Below are 16,599 nucleotides of genomic sequence, written 5' to 3'. Positions count from 1 at the left end.
ACAACATGGAACAAAATGAAAACAGTGACACAGCCCATGCATTTCTTAAGTCTCTGAAGCTTGACATCGAACAGTTTCTGCTCAACTAAACTAACAGTAATAGGTTTTCATTACAGTAAGCACTTGTTTCCGAAAGACCCATAGAAAGTGCAAAAGAGAAAGTGTGGCACATGAAGTTTCTGTTTTACTTTTGTGTGTGAATGAATCCACAGTGAAGCTCTAATATTGAATGAAAGAGCAATGAGACCCTTGTTCAAAGCACCTATTCATGAAACATAATTTACTTTTAAAACATTGTTTGTGATGTTGCTCGCATCTTTTGTTACTTTACATTTGACTTATATGTTGAGATGCAACATTTTTTAATCAATGCTGTAGTTCATGGTTCTACAGGACATTTTTCATATCTTATATATTGGATATAAAAAAAGTTGTATATTGTTTCTTTTGCATTTTTTTCTATGCTCTATTGTACAGTTTTCATACTACCATGTTAGAACAATTGTAAATATATTTTAAATGAATCTTTAAAAAAGTACCTCTGTGATACTGTATCAGACCAGAAGTTATGAATTATGTGAATAAATCAAAGATATGATAATTGCATTTTTTGAAATATTGTCTATTTATTCCCAGACAGTCAGTGTTTCCTGACTGCCGGTGTACGCACCCACAACACACCCAAGCAAACAGGTCTTCCCGACCACTAGGTGGCATTTATTTTTATTCGATTTTTTTTTTTCTTCATCCGTGAAGAGAACACACTTCCATGATCTTTACTTTGAAAAAAAAAATACTTCCGGAAAAGGAAAGAAACACACGTGTGGGAACATTTTACAGTTGATAGCTAACTATTATTGTAATACACTTCAGACAACGTATTTGATATCGACTTAAACAAGCGCTCCATCTTTAAAATAAGTATTTTACGATGGCTCCGGTAAGTACATCGTGTTATAGCTAGCTAGATAGTTAGCTAGATAGTAACGCTGCTAGCTAGCTAATGTCTAGCTATGTACTTACTCATTTTGTCAGCAGAATGGCTGTAATTTACGCTGAACAGTTTTTCAACTACTGTTACTCACCATTATTTTAGTGGACACTATGTTATCCACATATTTTCGAGAAATTGGGCTATTTTAAACAGCCTGTCACCATTGCTTCAACTACGTAGAAATTACGTTACACGAACTATTAGCTAACTAGTTGTGTCTGCGCTGCTTGCAGGTTTGACAGTGATTTTCACCAGAGAGGAACCCAAGCTATACCTACCTGCCATGTGTTGTTTGCTTATATAAGAATTCACATTGCTTGACATGCATTCATTTCATACCATAGTCAGTCAAGTCTAGCTGTACTAGCTAGTAACTGTTCAACCCCAAATCATCACCCAGGTTGTCCTTATGAATACAAAGCACTGACGACCTTTTCTCACCAACAGCCAAGGAGTAAGAAGAGGAAGCCGAGCTTTCGCAGGCTACTGAAGACGAGCAATGTGAAGCTTGACAACAAGCTAAAGAATCGTCAGTTCAAGAAAGAGAGCACCGACAAGAAACACCGCAAGGAACAGAAGAAGCTCCGGGCAGCTATCAAAGATGCTGTCTTGAAGACCCCCCTCCCCCTGGAGCGCTACAAGAAGAGGCCAGGTGTGTGCAGCATGACGACCCACCCATACAGTAGTATAGCTTAACATCTAGGCCCTGACATCTAGCACTCAAGCTGAATGATGCATGTACTGTAATCAGTATAGTTTGGTTTCCAATTCGTGCACTGTTCCACACTATGGCATCAACATAATTACGTAACCTAAATAAAGTTATTATCGTCTATTGTTTTTTTGAGTCCTGTTTGGTGGCGTTAATTACATGTCCCTGTCTGGTTTCTGTTACAGAGGATGAAGAGGAGGAGGAGTTTGTGGAGTCCCTGCCAATGGACATGATGGAGGAAGATGACCTGGAGCAGATTAAGGCAATGGCTCAGAAAGCCTCCTTCCTCACCAGAGACCTGTCGTCAAGGTAATTACACAGTCCATACAGTATTTTTGTAGGGCTGGGCTGTATACACATGTAGGGCTGGGCGGTATACCGTATCTTAATATTTCGGTATTGATTGACGGACCGGTTTGGGGTTGTACTTGCCTTCTGTAACGATATTTCAATGTTTGGTTCGTTAAATGTAATCCGCCAGTCCACCATGTGTAACATCCGTGTTTATAGTTTTACTCTGCTACTTGAGTGAGTCCCCTTTCTCCCACCAAGCTTCATACTGTCAAAAATGTGAAAAATATCACGATACTTAGATGCCGATACAATATGTATTGCGATTCGATATTGTTATTTTATTACGATAGTATGTTCCAAAGAGATTGCTCACCATATGTCTGCTGCAGAGGGACGAGAGATTCATGAGAAAATGAGTTTATCAGTCATGGAAATAAAAGTGCAGAAAACAAATTGGCGCCCTACTTAAAAATAAGATGGAGAACAAGCTATGAAGGAAAACTACTGCCATTTTGGTGCAGGTACAGCCATCTAGCGCAAATATCGTCTCAAATGATATCTGACATGTAACTGTATCCCCCCCCATCACTATTATGTACCATCTTTCTGTCAATCTCATGTACATCCCATCACAAGTAGATCATAATACACATGTTGAAATGTATAGCTATGTCTAACTTCTCTCCTCACTTAACCTTACTTGAATACCTGCAGTGGTCCAGTGCATGCCAAAAAGCGCAAGGGGGAGCAGCAGGGGCCAGAGAGTTATGAGAAGATGCCCAGAAAGATGCAGCTAACAGAGGAAAAGGAGGTCATTCACCTCCTGCCAATCAAAGACAAGATTAGAGGCCTCATCCCTCAGAGCATGGAGAAACCTGGTAGGATGATTAATATGTGTTACCCCTAAACATCTTCACCTGTAAGTTTACATTTCCACCTAAGTCATATTGTTTAAAGGTTTTAGATTTTACAGCTCTATTGATACAATTGCTTTGTCTTGTTTTTAGTTGTAGAAAAAAAGGCTGAGGAGGAGGAAGGAGATGCCCCGACTGGCTTGGAGCAATTTGAAAACGGTACCAGCACCATAAACCCCTTTTTGACTTGAGTCGGTCATCCTCTCTGTGTAGAATGTATTGTTAGACCAAATATTGGTATCCCAGTCCTGATCAGTAGATGAGGTGCTTCTCTCTGATGTTGCTGGTATGTTTCCACAGAGGATGAGGCTATGCCCGGGCCGGCCCTGACCCCTCAGGAGCAGCTGAAGCTCCGCACACAGAAGCTGACCAACAGGAAACTACGAATCGCTAGTCTGGGATCAGACATCCTCTCAGACCCCACCACCAACGTAAGCCCTGGTTCGAACAACCCTGCATCTCCGTACCAAACAAAAAAAATACATCACTTTCTCTTTGGAAGAGCGGGAATAGAGTGCCGTCTGAAACCACGCGGTGCGCCTTGTCGGACCTCTGACGACAGTTCAGTACAGTGCATGTGAAGCACGCCTCTGTTTCATGTTGCGCGCCAGAGCAGTTTTTCCACTGTCGGGAGAATTGGTGATGCATATATGTTAATTGCATGCAATTAAAGGTTGCTTCGCTACCACACCCACAACGGAAGCACAATGATGACCTTGGATTCGCAGGTGGAGATGTTCGAACAGACCCAGGGTCTGTTTCTGTTTCTGTGGCGGCAGAAACACTAAAAGGATCATGGTTAGTGGAGTTTTTGGTGCTTTTTGAAACCAGCAACTGACAGTAAAAACACAACTTCAACACGTTCAAACCGATGGGCACTACATCAACATACAAATAGTTTTGCAATCTCAGGAGAAAATGGAACGCCTGCGTTGCACATAATAACATCAACATATCTATCGCTATGCTAACTTATCTATCGTGGTTTATTTTAGGGATGAGGAGACTTCGGGCTTCCTTAGTAAAAGAGAGTTATGAAATCTGAAGACAGATTACGTTAACTGATACACATTATGATCATATTCATGGTTGCAAACATTAACTTCCGCGCTTCACAGGTGTGCGAGACGTCTTTCTTTGCCTTTTTAGTACAATAAACGTTGTGCTTTCTTTAACACAGTAGAGGTTGCTGTTATGCCTGAATTTGACCCGATACCAACAAGGAAGTCTGCGGTGTTGAGAGCTGTTGTATGACACCAATTGGTACGTCAGGAAAAGTTCTCGACCGTGCCAACCCGCTCTTTATTTCTATTCAGTTCGACTCGCCATAAGTTTGGCGTGTGAACTGTGCGTTAGACTCCTCGGGCTAGTCTTGCTTCCTAGTCCCCATGGAAAAATGTTATTATTTTATGTCACATAGACCAATAATCACATACCAGAGAGAAGCAGACTTAGGAAATGTTTTGTTTCACTGTTCTTGGTATTGATGTTTTCTGTGTAAAGCCAATGTCTGAACTTTCCATCTTTGTTCAGATCAAGAAGCTGAAAGAGCTGCGAGCCATGCTGATGGAGACCGACCCCTATGTGGCGGTGACGGTCAGAAAGCTGGTCATGGTCTCTCTGATGGAGGTCTTCAAGGACATCGTCCCCTCCTACAGAATCAGACCCCTGACAGAGACAGAGAAAGCCTCAAAGGTGAAGAAAGAGACCCAGCAACTGAGGGAGTTTGAGGAGGGCTTGGTGAGCCAGTACAAGTTCTACCTGGAGAACCTGGAGCAAACGGTCAAAGGTAGTCCACTTCTATCTCTATTAGTTGATATTGATGACTTGTTTTGACTGGCTGATGTTTGCTGGGACTGGCTGATGTTGATGCGTTGTGACTAATTCATATAGACAGACGGGATGGCTGTTTAGCAACATGTGGCAAAACGGACAGGGTTGGCTTAGACCGTCATGTGAACTATATATACAGTTACACAATGAGCACTTGTCGCTCAAATACATTGTTACAGTTCTTGGTTAGCTAGTTGGTGAATTTGAGCCATATTAGCATAGACATGACATCAGTCAAAACACCTCAAAACAAGACAGGATATCAATAACGAGATGAAATGAGCCACCTACAATTCCCCACACGGCAGCTTCTTGACATTGCTGCGAGCTATCTGACCATTCAGAATCACAACGCACACCTTCCAGGCCACATCAACGCGCGCACATCATCTTCGTGGTGTCAGCCAATTTGTCTATTTGTTATGACTGGTTGACATTGATGACTTGTTGTGACTAGTTGATATTAATGAGTGGCTGCTGTTGGTTGTAACTATTTGCTGCGTGCACCCCCTGCCCCGTAGACTGGAAGCAGAAGAAGAGAAAGAGGAGCGAGGCGGTGTCACTGCAGTCTTATAGGGGCCTGGCTGAGGTGGCCATCCGCTGTATCTGTGAGCTGCTGGTGGCCCTGCCACACTTCAACTTCCACAACAACATCATCGTCACGGTGGTGCCACTGATGAACGACCCTGTCAAGAGGGTGAGTCTGGGAGGCCCCGTATCAAGCCCGTAGTTCTACATCTTGTCACGTGGTGTTCACTACAATATTAGCTTTAGACTTTGTAGCTATAGACTTTACAATGGGAGTGGGCTCTGTAGAGGCGGGTTTCTCTTAATTAAGATTCATTTGGCTATCAATCGAAAGCCGCGGTTTTATCTTAGATATATGAAGGGTCGTGTTTGTCTCTCGTCTGACTGTTAACTGAGTTGACGTTATGTTATGTCTGTCCAGGTGTCTGACATGTGCTGTGAAGCAGTCAAGAAGCTACTGAAGCAGGACAAACAGGGCCATGCCGCACTTGGGACAGTCAAAGTTATCTCTGGACTGGTTAAAAGCAGAAACTATGACGTCAGACCAGAGGTACTATTCACCTACTATTCAAGTATTTTTTTAAATTGTATTTTTATGACATGGCTCTTAAAGAAATACATCTAAAATGTTCCTACTTCTTCACCCCCACAGCTACTCAAGGTTCTCCTCTGCCTGAGGATAAAGGAGGTGGAGGTGAAGAAAGATACAGATGACACAGCTCCCAAAAAGAAGTTCATGAACTATAAAGACAAAAAGAAGAATCTGTCCAGGATGCAAAGGAAGGTCAGTAGCCCACGCACCTGTGTGTAGGGACATCAAACGTTCGGCCTGCTGCACAACCCTATGGGCACTCTAGTCTACAGTACCTGGTTAAGTGTTTTTCGCTCAGATTGGTCATCAATTGCACAAAATTGCTGGCTTAAAACGATCAATATCTTTGGATTTGTACTAGGCTTGTGCGGTATCCAGATTGTCATACCTTGTGCCATACCGGGATAGTTGGTAATACCGGCACTAAACACAAGGGGCACTGTTTTCAGACAATTAACGTAATAGTTATAAGAGATCTAGCTGGCAAACATTTAGTTGTGAAATCCATACAGTAATTAGATCACCTGGCGCATGCTGCACAATAGTGAGTGACTCATTGTTGTGTGCTTGTAAAAAAAAAAATCCGCGTGACTGGCGACTACCGTAAGCATCGTAATATTGTGGCAGGAAGAACACAATCTTCTTTATTTCCTAACGTATTGCACAAGCTGACTGCAGTTTGCCTTGCTTATATTGTGTCTGCCTGTGTACAATCTGTGAGTGTACATTTTTTTGGGTGTGTCTGTGAGAAGAGTGTAATGGATGTGTCCTGTCATCCTTACAGTGGAAGAAGGCTGAAGAGAAACTAGAGAAAGAGCTGCTAGAGGCTGAGGCATCAGAGAGCAAAGACAAGAAGCTCAAACTGGTGAGTGTTTATTCCCCAAAGTTACAACAGGCCTGAATTGACTCAATTTGTTTTTGTGAAAACACTTTCGCGCTTCTCACGACAAAAGGTCTAACCGTCATTCCAATTGTTCTCTCTCTCCTAGCACACAGAGACCTTGAACATAGTGTTCTTGATATACTTCAGAATACTGAAGAAAGCTCAGAAGTCTATCCTGCTTCCCTCCGTTTTAGAAGGTCTAGCAAAGTAAGAGAGACTACCTGTTCCCAGGGACATGAGTCACTTCCTGACAAATGGAAATATTTGTTTATGAAATATGGAGGCTTTCTTTGAAGACAAAATATTTTTCTCCTAAGGTTTGCCCATCTAATCAACCTGGAGTTCTTTGATGACTTGTTGAACGTTCTTCAACATCTTATCCAATCAGGAGTGAGTATACATATTCTACCAATCCTATCAAAATACTATTCACATCATCGTGTATCATTGGCTAATGACCTTTTTTCTTTGTAGGATCTGACCTATCGGGAAAGCCTTCACTGCATTCAGACAGCTTTCAACATTCTCTCTGGTCAAGGTCGGTGATGGTCTAACCTCACTGAATACTGTGTATATTACATACTGTATGTGCTTAAAGGATAGGTTCACTTTTTTGATCCAAATCCATATTTTGGATGTATATGTCAGGACACTATTTTTGAGATTTCACTTGGTTTTGAGAAATTTAACCCATCATTGATATGTATATACAGTGAATGTATATACTTCATCATGGCGATGTAAATGGCTGATTATGTGTTCTAGACACAGTATGCTTACATTGTATTAGGGTCACGTGACGTTCGGGTGTCACAGGATTTTTAAAAATTGTTCAAATGTTTGTATCCATCTTATCGCCAATCTCTGGGAGGGTCAATAGGAGAATTAACGTGGTAGGTTAGGAAAAGATTTAGGGTTAGCTAAAATGATCTCAGATGCAACTCAAACATGTCTAGCTACAACCACACCTGCCGTGAGAACAGTCTTGGTTTCCACTAACACAATGCTGCGGCAATATGGTGCGTGATGTCAGACACTAAATATGCTGATTTAGGAGACGGACCACGTAGAACTTAAATGTGTTGTTTCGCAGTAATTTCTCAGTCCCGGATCACAAACGTTGACGTAGTATACTGTTCCTTTTAATAAATTTCCCTCTTTTGCGGATAGGTGATGTCCTCAATATTGACCCACTGAATTTCTACAGCCACCTGTACAAGACGCTGCTCAAACTCAATGCTGGTAAGTCAATCCACCCTAGAGCTTATTCAAACCCATGTCTGGCTCGTTGACACTAGATCTGTTGTGCTCTGAAGGTCCACCTGTACCTAGAGTGACTGTTCATAAGTGTTAAAAGGTCCAATGCAGCTGTTCTGTATCTCAATATCATATCATTTCTGGGTACTATTAAATACCTTACTGTGAATGAAAATGGTCAAAAAGAAACAGAAATAAATTCTTAGCAAAGAGCGATTTCTCAAACAAGAATTTTGCTACGACTGTCTGGGAGTGGTCCGAGTGGGGAACATGTGCAGTTATTAGCAGAGAGCTGTGGAACTTTTTCTTATTGGTTTGTTAATTAATCTTACACTGAAAGGGCAGTATCATTTTCACAGTATTATTCCAACCTCAGTGTGGAAATGTATATATAAAACACCGGAAAATCTAGTTTGTGACTGCACTGGGCCTTTAAATAATGTGGATGCTCTTCCCAGGTGCATCTAATGATGACATCAGCATCGTGCTGCGTTGTCTAGACGTGATGCTGACCAAGCGCAGGAAACAGGTGACCCTGCAGCGTGCCCTGGCCTTCGTCAAGAGACTGAGCACACTCAGTCTGCACACACTGCCCAACGCTACCGTGGGAATCCTGGCATCCAACAGGACGTTGATGCATGTAAGTGTTTATCGTGTGTGCAGCTACGTGTATTATGGACAGAGATTGTGTGTGTGTGAGAGAGTCCATGAAGAGTGTGAGACCATATACGTGTGTGATTAATAAGACTGCTCCCCCTCTCTCTGCAGACCTTCCCCAAGTGTGATATCCTCCTGGACAATGAGGCTCAGGGTAGTGGGGTGTTCCTTCCTGAGCTGGATGAGCCAGAGTACTGCAACCCTCAGAACACTGCCCTGTGGGAGCTACACACACTCAAGGTAAACACGCAAAAAGCACATGCACACTACAAAAAATACATACATACACACACACAGGTATAGCTGATGGCGTTGTTGTGTTGCAGAGACATTACCACCCAGTGGTCAGGAGGTTTGCCACTCACCTCTGTGCAGGGGCTCCCAGTGAAGGATCTGGAGCGCTAATCGTTCAACTTGCTAGAAGGTAAGAACAAGAGGATCCCCAAACTTCAAATCTCACATTTAATTTATACTCTATGAAAAGCCAGTTGCTGCTCCTCCAATTATTTTACAAATACTTGTACAATCCCAGGGTTTGTTATATGGTCATGAAAATCCTGGAAAAGTCCAAAGAAATCCAGGCCAGAAAAAGTTTTGGAATTATAATTTCTATTCATGTATTTAGACACTTTTTTCTTTTATCAATCAAATAAAAAAAATCTACATATCAGCCAGGATGGGAAGGACACTTTAGTGTGCCTGTGTTCGCGTGCATCAGTTGCATGTGTGCGAGACTAGTAGGCTGGACATTACAGCAGAAGGCCTAGGGTGACACATGTCCCAAATTGTGCCAGAGAGTCCCGCATCCTGCAACCAAACAATCATGTCATGATAGAAATACTCCTCCGCATTAACATTTCCCTTCACTGGAACTAAGGGGCCTAGCCTGAACCATGAAAACCAGCCCCAGACCATTATTCCTCCACCAAACTTTACAGTTGGCACTGCATTTGGGCAGGTAGCGTTTTCCTGGCGACTGCCAAACCCAGATTCGAACTTTGGACTGCCAGATGGTGACGTGTGATTGATCAATCCAGAGAATGTGTTTCCACTGCTTCAGAGTCCAATGGTGGTGAGCTTTACACCACTCCAGCCAATGCTTGGCATTGCGCATGGTGATCTTAGACTTGTGTGCGGCTTCTCAGCCATGGAACCCCACTTGCTGAAGCTCTCGACGAACAGTTATTGTGCTAACGTTGCTTCCAAAGGCAGTTTGGAACTCCGTACTGAGCGTTGCAACCGAGGCCAGACATGTTTTACACGCTTCAGTACTTGGCGGTCCCGTTCTTCCGATATGTATTATTATGTAAATGTATTGCAATGTACTGGCCTTTCTTGAATTACCCGACATTTTAGGTGTCTACCTTCCCACTGCCCTCATCTCACTCGTGTTTGATCAACAAATTCAAGCACCACTAATTTAGAAAAAAAGGTTGATTTGTCCCTGTTGCACTAATGAAAATATGTATCATAACAGGTGTGGTACTGGTGGTGATTAACACTTTCTGCGCAGCACAAGACATAGGCCAATGTCATGTCAACCAATAACATTTTTCAAATCCTTTCGTGCTAAGTTTCAGCCACTTCACACAATGGTGCTGATTTAGTCAAGTTAAAAGTTCAATTGATGTCTCGGAATATCACAATCATTATTTAGTATTCTACACAACCGAACCAAATCTAGTAGCATAGTGTAATGTTAGTTACACCCCCCAAAAAACACAATTTAAAAAGATTTTAGGACAGTTAGCTGAAAAGTAACTAAATAAATTGAATGTGGCCAAAATCTCAGCAGCGAGTACCACTAGGCAGAAAGTGCTTTGATTGAAACAAAATCCAGGAAGTCTATATTAGTTTACCATCTGCTCTAATTTGCTCACAAAATATTAATTCAAGAAGATCCAAATGCATAATATTCCCATGAAACTGATTGAGATCAAATGATTGGCATGCAGATGCAGTTTGGACGTTTCACCAGTAAAAGTGAACTATCATTCAATGAAGGCTTATTTTGAAATTAGGTGTCTCTAACTTAGTGTTTGAGGGTATACTTTCTATATTTTTTATTCTTGAGTCAATATGTGTGGGCATAGGCAGACGTTGCAATTGGAGGATGAATTGTATGCACTGGCCAATTCTATAATAACATTCAAGACATCTGTCGGTACAAAGTTTGAGGAATGTCATTTTTATTTGCGTTCCGAAATCTACACCATGAGGGGGATTACTTTTTTATACATACAGAGAGACTCCATCAATTGTTGTCTTGGAAATTTGGTTAAAAGTAATGAAATTCCATCTGTCAAAATGTGTTTGAACCCTGAAGACATTCTCTACGGTGCGTGCGATATTAACCAAAGATGTGTGCATGTGTTGGGTGTAAATTACCTTTAACCCCTCTCAGGCACCCAGTGGAGCTGTTTGAGGACTACAGAGCTAAAGACATGACCTTCAATCCTCCAGTGGTAGCGCCTTCCACAAAGAAGAAGGTACAGTAGTACACTTCCCTCTCTGTCCATATACAGTGCCTTGCGAAAGTATTCGGCCCCCTTGAACTTTGCGACCTTTTGCCACATTTCAGGCTTCAAACATAAAGATATAAAACTGTATTTTTTTGTGAAGAATCAACAACAAGTGGGACGACATTTATTGGATATTTCAAACTTTTTTAACAAATCAAAAACTGAAAAATTGGGCGTGCAAAATTATTCAGCCCCTTTACTTTCAGTGCAGCAAACTCTCTCCAGAAGTTCAGTGAGGATCTCTGAATGATCCAATGTTGACCTAAATGACAAATGATGATAAATACAATCCACCTGTGTGTAATCAAGTCTCCGTATAAATGCACCTGCACTGTGATAGTCTCAGAGGTCCGTTAGAAGCGCAGAGAGCATCATGAAGAACAAGGAACACACCAGGCAGGTCCGAGATACTGTTGTGAAGAAGTTTAAAGCCGGATTTGGATACAAAAAGATTTCCCAAGCATTAAACATCCCAAGGAGCACTGTGCAAGCGATAATATTGAAATGGAAGGAGTATCAGACCACTGCAAATCTACCAAGACCTGGCCGTCCCTCTAAACTTTCAGCTCATACAAGGAGAAGACTGATCAGAGATGCAGCCAAGAGGCCCATGATCACTCTGGATGAACTGCAGAGATCTACAGCTGAGGTGGGAGACTCTGTCCATAGGACAACAATCAGTTGTATATTGCACAAATCTGGCCTTTATGGAAGAGTGGCAAGAAGAAAGCCATTTCTTAAAGATATCCATAAAAAGTGTCGTTTAAAGTTTGCCACAAGCCACCTGGGAGACACACCAAACATGTGGAAGAAGGTGCTCTGGTCAGATGAAACCAAAATGTTATGTTTGGCGTAAAAGCAACACAGCTCATCACCCTGAACACACCATCCCCACTGTCAAACATGGTGGTGGCAGCATCATGGTTTGGGCCTGCTTTTCTTCAGCAGGGACAGGGAAGATTGATGTAGCCAAATACAGGACCATTCTGGAAGAAAACCTGATGGACTCTGCAAAAGACCTGAGACTGGGACGGAGATTTGTCTTCCAACAAGACAATGATCCAAAACATAAAGCAAAATCTACAATGGAATGGTTCAAAAATAAACATTCAGGTGAATTGTCTTTGTGCTAATCTTGTCTCTAAACACTTTGCATTTTGTTGCAGGATTATTTCACGATAGGCCTTGCCCTGCTGGATGATAAATTAAAGCAGCAGATTGATCGTGTTCTCTCAGCGGAGGAAGAGGATCCTATGTCGCTGGATTTCTCTGCAGTTCTACCACAGACCAACAGCACATAATACTTCAGACCCCACCGGAAACACCCCCTTTCCTTTGTGCCCAGTATTTTAGTTCTAAATGGACTGTAAAATAACAACCGTATGCTGGCGACATTGCTTTTTGACTAGAATGGATACAGTTAAGTGTTGAGTTAAACCACCTGCCTCATTGATTACTCATAACCCTGACCTACAGGGTCTTCAGAAAGTAGTCACATCCCTTGACTTTTTCCACATTGTTACAACCTGAATTTAAAATGGATTAAATTGAGATTGTCACTGGCCTACACACAATACCCCATAATGTCAGTGGAATTGTGTTTTTAGAAATGTATAGCTTAAATCAAGTATTCAACCCCTTTTGTTATGGCAAGCCTAATTATGTTCAGGAGTAAAATGTGCATAACTCACATAAGTTGCATGGACTCACTCTATATATATTTTTTTTGTGACAACCTCTCACAATTATCTGTAAGGTCCCTCAGTTTAGCAGTGAATTTCAGACCAAGGAGGTTCTCCAATGCCTTGCAAAGAAGGGCACGAATTGGTAGATGGGTAAGAATACATTTTTAAAAAGCTGACATTTAGTATCCCTTTGAGCATGAAGTTATTTACTCTGGATGGTGTATCAATACACAAATACACACCACAAAGATATAGGCGTCATTCCTAACTCAGTTGCCGGAGAGGAAGGAAACCGCTCAGGGATTTCACCATGAGGCCAATGGTGACTTCAAAACAGGTTAATGGCTGTGAAAGGAGAAAGCTGTGGATGTGTCGACAACATTGTAGTTATACAAACCCAAACGAGTGAAAAGGAAGTCTACAGGATAATAGTCCAAAACTTTCATCCTGTTTGCAATAAACTAAAGTACAACTGCAAAGAATTACACTTTTTGTACTGAATACAAAGTGTTATGTTAGGGGCAAATATGAGTACCACTCATATTTTCAAACGTGGTGGCTGCAACATGTATGCTCGTCATTGACAAGGGAGTTTTTTATTAGGATAAAAATAAAATCTTAAAACTGGTTGTCTGCTTTCTAACAAACTTTTCAGTAGGACAATAACCTCAAACACAAGGTCAAATATACGAGTTGAAAACCAAGATTACTTTTAATGTTCCTGAGTGGCCTAGTTACAGTTTTGACTTAAATTGTATTAAATCTATGGCAAGACCTGAAAATAGCTGTCTAGCAATGATCTACTTGACAGACCTTGGAAGCATTTTACAATTATTTTGTACCAGGTGTGGAAAGCTCGGAGGCTTAGTTTTAATCGTTGCCAAATATATTTCTATCATGTGTTGAATCAGGGGTGTGAATACTTCAGTTAGATGTCTGTATTTCATTTTCAATAAAAAAAAAGTTTTTGCTTGGTATTATGGGGTATTAAAATCTGTTGAATTCAGGCTTTAACAACGTTTGGAATAAGTCCAGGGGTATGAATACTTTCTGAAGGGTGTGTGACAAAAATATAAAACTTAACATGTGAAGTGTTGGTTCCATGTTTCATAAGCTGAAATAAAAGATCCCAGAAATGTTCCATACGCACAAATTTGTTTACATCCTTGTTCGTGAACAATTTCTCTTTTGTCAACATAATCCATCCACCTGACAGGTGTGGCATATCATGAAGCTGATTGTACAGCATGATCTTTATGCAGATGCACCTTGTACTGGGGACAATAAAAGGCCACTAAAATGTGCAGGTTTGTCACAACACAATGCCTCAGATGTCTCAAGTTGAGAGAGCGTGCAATTGGCAAGCTTACTGCAAGAATGTCTACCAGAGCTGTTACCAGTGAGTTGAATGTTAATTTCTCTACCATGAGCTGTCTTTTTAGAGAAATTGGCAGTGCGTCCAACCGGCCTCACAACAGCAGACCATGTGTAACCACGCCAGCCCAGGACCTACACATCCTGCTTCTTCACCTGTGAGATCATCTGAGACCAGTCACCCGGACAGCTGATGAAACTGGGTTTGCAGAAGTGAAGAATTTCTAAACCAACTGTCAGAAACCTTCTCAAGAAGCTCAACTGCGTGCTCGTCGTCCTCACCAGGGTCTTGACCTGACTGCAGTTATGTGTTGTAACCGACTTCAGTGGAAAAATGCTCATCTTCGATGGACGCTGGAGAAGTGTGCTCGTCACGGATTAATCCCAGTGCAAATGGCATGTATGGTGTCGTGTGGGCGAGCAGTTTGAATATGTCAACATTGTGAACAGAGTGCCCCATGGGGGCTTATGGTATGGTTAGGTATAAGCTATGGCCAACGAACACAATTGCATTTTATTGATGGCAATTTGAATGCAGAGATACTGTGACGAGATCCTGAGGCCGATTGTTGTGCCATTCATCAGCCGCCATCACCTCATGTTTCAGCATGATAATGCACAGCTCCATGTTGCAAGGATTTGTACATAATTCCTGGAAGCTGTAAATGTCCCAGTTCTTCCATAGCCTGGATACTCACCAGACATATCACCCATTGATCATGTTTGGGATGCTCTGGATCGAGCTGTTCGACAGCATTTTCCAGTTCCCGCCAATATCCAGCAACTTCGCACACCCATTGAAGTGTGGGACAACATTCCACAGACCACAATCAACAGCCCTGTCAACTCTATGAAGATGTGTCGCGCTGCATGAGGCAAATGGTGGTCACATCAGATACTAACTGATTTTCTGATCCATGCTTCTACCTTTAAAAAAATATATATTTAAAGGTATCGGTGACCAACCAATGCCTATCTGCATTCCCAGTCATGTGAAATCCATAGATTAGGGCCTAATGAATGCATTTCAATATCTATACTTTAACTCAATAAAATCGTTGAAATTGTTGCATTTTGTGTTTATATTTTTGTTCAGTGTGTGTGTATACACACACACACACACACACATTTTTAAACATGACCAGCATGATGGGATGTTAATTTCTGCATGTATTTTTAGATATAGATATAGGCCTATTGTAAGTGTGTAGTGTCACCATCTTTAGGCAAAATAAATACTTGACACACAGCGACATAACACGTTATGACAAGGTCATAACATGGTCATCATAACACCTGTTGTGATATTCCATTATTTTATGGCTGGTTATGACACCTACACAAGTGTCAACTCACAAAACGTACCACACAAGGCAAAACATTCCATTATACCATAAACATACGGTTGTCATGTTAAATATATCCTATTTTTTATTCACCATATTATTGTAATAGTTTACACAATGTCAGACATGCACCTAAAACAAAGCAGATTTCAGGAGCAGGACTAGGCACCTTTTTTGGGCTGATATAAGGGCATGTACGTGATAGGCCTATCTGGCTAATATGATTATGATGTCATAATGCTTCTTGGACAGTGTCATAAAGTTTATTTTGTTAGTCCAAGTAAAGTGACACAGGATGGTCATAATGCTTCATGAAAGTGTCAAAGTGTAATTTCTTAAGTTAAATGTGGCTCATGACAGTGTTATGACAAGTTATGTCAGCCGTTATGACAAGTTATGTCAGCCGTTATGACATGACTGAGTGATTATGACTGTCATTACATTACCCAAAAAGGAATAAACAGAACTTTAAGCTACATCTTCATTTGACATAGGTACTGAACTGTCCATTGATAAAAGAGGACCATGTTTGCAAAACAAGTGGTTCTGCACTTAATTCACCATTACACTGGTAAACTAATGGTTAGATAATAAGACAGATTATTTCACTTATAATTCACTGTATCACAATTCCAGTGGGTCAGAAGTTTATATACACTAAGTTGACTGTGCTTTTAAACAGCTTGGAAAATTCCAGAAAATTATGTCATGGCTTTAGAAGCTTCTGATAGGCTAATTGAAATAATTTGAGTCAATTGGAGGTGTACCTGTGGATGTATTTCAAGGCCTACCTTCAAACTCCTCACTAGGATTAAATGTCAGGAGTTGTGCAAAACTGAGTTTAAATGTATTTTACTAAGGTGTATGTAAACTGCCGACTTCAACTGTAAGTATAAAAGCTTGAAATGTTAGTGGAATGGGATAATGTCTTAGTGTGGTGTGTGAATAATCCAATACTGTAGCAGGTCAAAGCTGTGTGCTGGAAAACCTTCGTTAACAGTGAAACAC

The 16,599-nt window shown here is 41.2% G+C and overlaps 1 protein-coding gene across 1 annotated transcript; it reads left to right on the top strand.

Annotated features, from left to right (window-relative positions):
- The first annotated feature begins 783 nt into the window (after positions 1 to 783).
- On the top strand, positions 784 to 13,848 carry noc3l (NOC3-like DNA replication regulator). The gene is made up of 20 exons (XM_020460727.2): positions 784 to 940; positions 1,442 to 1,646; positions 1,892 to 2,015; positions 2,715 to 2,878; positions 3,008 to 3,073; positions 3,215 to 3,345; positions 4,448 to 4,703; positions 5,269 to 5,444; positions 5,697 to 5,825; positions 5,928 to 6,059; positions 6,652 to 6,732; positions 6,857 to 6,957; positions 7,068 to 7,140; positions 7,225 to 7,288; positions 7,921 to 7,992; positions 8,466 to 8,647; positions 8,776 to 8,904; positions 8,991 to 9,088; positions 11,069 to 11,153; positions 12,353 to 13,848. The coding sequence occupies exons 1-20, from the start codon at positions 932 to 934 to the stop codon at positions 12,485 to 12,487; spliced, it is 2,412 nt and encodes an 803-aa protein (XP_020316316.1). The 5' UTR covers positions 784 to 931; the 3' UTR covers positions 12,488 to 13,848.
- Positions 13,849 to 16,599: the final 2,751 nt, after the last annotated feature.

Source organism: Oncorhynchus kisutch, linkage group LG25 (genome assembly GCF_002021735.2).
Source record: "Oncorhynchus kisutch isolate 150728-3 linkage group LG25, Okis_V2, whole genome shotgun sequence".
NCBI classification, from domain to species: Eukaryota; Metazoa; Chordata; class Actinopteri; order Salmoniformes; family Salmonidae; genus Oncorhynchus; species Oncorhynchus kisutch.
Note: the sequence above shows the minus strand (reverse complement) of the source record. Positions and strands in the feature narration are given on the sequence as shown.